The 3,641-nt window shown below is 30.7% G+C and overlaps 1 protein-coding gene across 1 annotated transcript; it reads left to right on the top strand.

Annotated features, from left to right (window-relative positions):
- The first annotated feature begins 2,314 nt into the window (after positions 1-2,314).
- Positions 2,315-3,641, top strand: LOC148200000 (F-box/FBD/LRR-repeat protein At4g26340-like). The gene is made up of 3 exons (XM_088111524.1): positions 2,315-3,022; positions 3,103-3,246; positions 3,339-3,641. The coding sequence occupies exons 1-3, from the start codon at positions 2,315-2,317 to the stop codon at positions 3,639-3,641; spliced, it is 1,155 nt and encodes a 384-aa protein (XP_087967650.1).

The following is a 3,641-nucleotide window of genomic DNA, read 5'->3' as shown; positions in this document are numbered from 1 at the left end:
GAAACTCTATAGCAAGTAAGAAAAAATCACTTAACAAATTATGCGTATTTTAAAATTCATTTAGCTTCATAAAGTTTTTTTATTTTTTTTTTCATTTGTGTATGTTCAAGATATACCATCATGCATTAAAGACTAAATAAATATCTTTCATTCAGTATCAGGTCAGTTCACATCATCATCTTATTTACATATAATTTTCTACAACTCAACTTAATAAACATTTCATCTATATATTTGTAGGAAGAAAGGTGTTAACCTAACAAGTGAAACAAGAAGACATAGATAACCTCACATCTCTATATTCATATTCAAACTCTAACCATTGAAATTGTTGCCTAACTTTACTAGTTTTGTCCTATAGATATTCAACACAACTAATGCCACACAGAAAACACTAACATATGTACTAAAATTTCAATATGTTAAAAGGGAAAAAATTAAACCAATTTTAGTAAACCATGTAAAAAAAACGAGATTTACTCTATTCAAACACCATATCACCTTCACAATTATTTTCTTCTCATCATTCGATGGACTTCATCTGCATTTGCATCACACATGGACACTGAAAAAAATTATAGCTTGTAACAATACGAGGTGGATAAAATGAATTGTACTAAATTGAACATATAAAAATTGTTATGAACTAAAAAGTAATTTGTTTAAATTGAATTAAATTATTTTCTGTCCTATTAAACTATACTATATTAAAAATGGTCAAATTACTTTTTAATACCTAATGGTTAAATTTGATCAATTCAACAAATTTTGGCCAAATTTTTATTGGGGCGATTAGGCCAAATTAAGATAAATTTTGGTGAGTCGATCAACTTCGATTGAATTTTGATTATGACTAACTTGGTAAAATTTGATCAAATTTCGGGTGGGGCCTAGACTCGATCGAATTCGATCAAATTTTGATTGTGATTGATTTGGCTAAATTCAGTTAGGGTTGACTCGACCAAATTTAAGTTGAGATCGAAAATTTGACTGAATTTTAGTTGTGGCCAACTCAGTCAAATTTCAACCAAATATCTGTCGGGACTAACTCGGATGAATTCGTTCGGTGTCGAGTTCAACCAATTTTGGTTAAGGCCAACTCGACTAAATTCGATCAAATTCAAAGAAATTTTGGCTTGAGTCGACTTGATCAAATTTGATCGAATTTTGGTTTGTGAAATTCGACTAAATTTCAATCATGCTGACTCTTGCGAATTAACCAAATTTCGATTGTGATCGAATGTGACCAAATTTTGATCAAGGTCTGACTTGACTGTTTCGACCTTTAACCTGGTCTTATCCTTTTGTACCTTTAGCCTAGATCAATCCGACAAGATTTTTGACTCAACGACTCGTATCAACCTTGCGCTCATATATATAGTTATACGTTATATCAACAAAATAATTTTAAATTAATAAATAATTAATTGAACTTTAACTTTAAAAATTCAATATTTAAAAATTAAACTAAAAAATGTGAAGGTCAATTTTCATTATAAATAATTCAATATTTTTAATATAATATGATAGAATTATGTGTGAATTAAGTTCAATTTGATTAATTTTGTCCACCTTACTAAATATAAATACATCACTAAATAAAAACTAACCCGCATATTACTCAACATATATTTATAGATCTACAAATGTGTACTACTTTACTATGCATTATAAAATTACCATTTTCCTTTTGCCCCTCTCATAATTTACTACACGAATGTAATTATATTAAAAAATTACAAAACCATTCTAATTTTAAATTATTTCAACCATCTACGATCTAAGTATTTGGTGCAATTGAGTTCACGATGGGAGGATGCTTTTTTTTGGTAAAAGGAAAAGGAGTTGTCTAAGAAAAAACACTTTTTTGTAAAAAGAATTGTCTTCAAACCCAAATTTGGATATGGGTCAATGTAGGCATTAATAGCTTACAATGTTATCAGGACTATTACCTTTAATTAAACATGCAATATTAATGTAATCTTCAAAATATTTATTTTCTTTTCAAAAAAATCAAACGAAAATATGTACAAACTTTTAAATTTGCTTATTTTTTAGAATCGGAACAATATTTATGAAATTATATATTTAGATCAGAACTGTTAAGATTGGAGAATAAAAAGTGGTTATAATACTGCAAATAAATATTATATTATATTAATATTATTTTATTTTACATTTTTACTTTCAAATATATTTATCTAAAACAGAAAACGACTCTATCACAATAGTTCACAAATTTTCAAAAAAAAGAAAAGCTTTTCTCTTAGAATATTCCTATAAGAAACCAAATACACTTCTGGTATTCTGAATCATGGCTGATATGATCAGTAGTTTTTCCGACGACATCCTTTGTTACATTCTATCTTTTCTTCCATCCAATGAAGTTGTTGCAACAAGTGTTCTCTCCAAGCGTTGGTACGGTCTATGGCGTTGGGTTCACTCTTTCGATTTCGACCACCACATTAGAGGCAATGACAAGAACAAAGAGGCCTATTATCCTTTTCTTCTCTCCATGTTATCTTTTTTGGCTTTCCGTCGTCTCGATCAACCCCTCCATAGATTTCGCCTCCGATGTCACTCTAAATTTCATCGTACTGTAACTATCAGCATGTTGACCTCAAAGTGGATTAATGATGCTGTGAGTGCAATAGGTAGAGTTCAACACCTTGACCTCAATCTGAATTTGAACATTGCCATGCCGTCGGTGGTGTTTAGCTGCAAAACTCTTGTAGTTCTGAAATTGGCCAATATAACACTGAAAGATGTTTCCTTTGTCGATTTGCCCTTGCTTAAAATCTTGCATTTGAGGACTGTCTATTTCTCAGAAGGTCTAGGTTTTACGCAGCTTCTTTCTGGGACTCCCAATCTTGAGGACTTGGAAGCCATAAATATAACTGTCAATCCTGAAGGAAAGTTCAACAGATTGCCCAAGTTGGTCAGAGCCAAGATAACTGGAATTTTGTTTTCATTGGAAATTGTCAACAATGTTAAAGTTTTGCCTACAAATTGGTTGATGCATGTGAGATTTGTTTGTTATTACTTTCTATTCTTAAGGAAAAAAAAATGGATTCCTGATGTTTTGTTTTGTTTATCTTGCAGTTATGTCAACAAGACCTGGTTTTTGAATTTCATAATTTAGTTGAACTTAAATTGAATTTGCCGTATATTCAGAATTGGATTGAGCTCTTGGAAACGCTGAAGCATTGTCCCAAGCTTCAAACTCTTGCCATTCGTTATTTCAAGGTTTGATGATTTATGCTTTGGAAGTATGAATATTCTTGTTATCTTTTTTTCAAACATTAGTACTGATATAGTTTTATGATTGTTGTTTTCAGACCAGTTTTGGTTCATCTGCTGAAGGCCAGGAAGAAGAGGAAGAAGCAGTTTGGTCATACCCAGAATCTGTTCCTGCATGCATTTCATCACACCTTAAAACTTGCCGTCTTGAAAATTACAGGGGATCTATAGATGAGTTTCGATTTGCAAGATATATTATGCAGAATGCAACATATTTACGAACCATGAAAATAAAAATCTGCACTTACAATAATTCTACTCATTGGGAAAAAATTGATATGAAAAGAGATTTATCCTCATGCATAAAGAATTCAGATACATGTAAACTATCATTTGAATAG

This window comes from Vigna umbellata, chromosome 4 (assembly GCF_029865625.1).
Source record: "Vigna umbellata cultivar VRB3 chromosome 4, Vumbellata_1.0, whole genome shotgun sequence".
NCBI classification, from domain to species: Eukaryota; Viridiplantae; Streptophyta; class Magnoliopsida; order Fabales; family Fabaceae; genus Vigna; species Vigna umbellata.
This window is presented reverse-complemented; position numbering and strand designations above follow the sequence as displayed.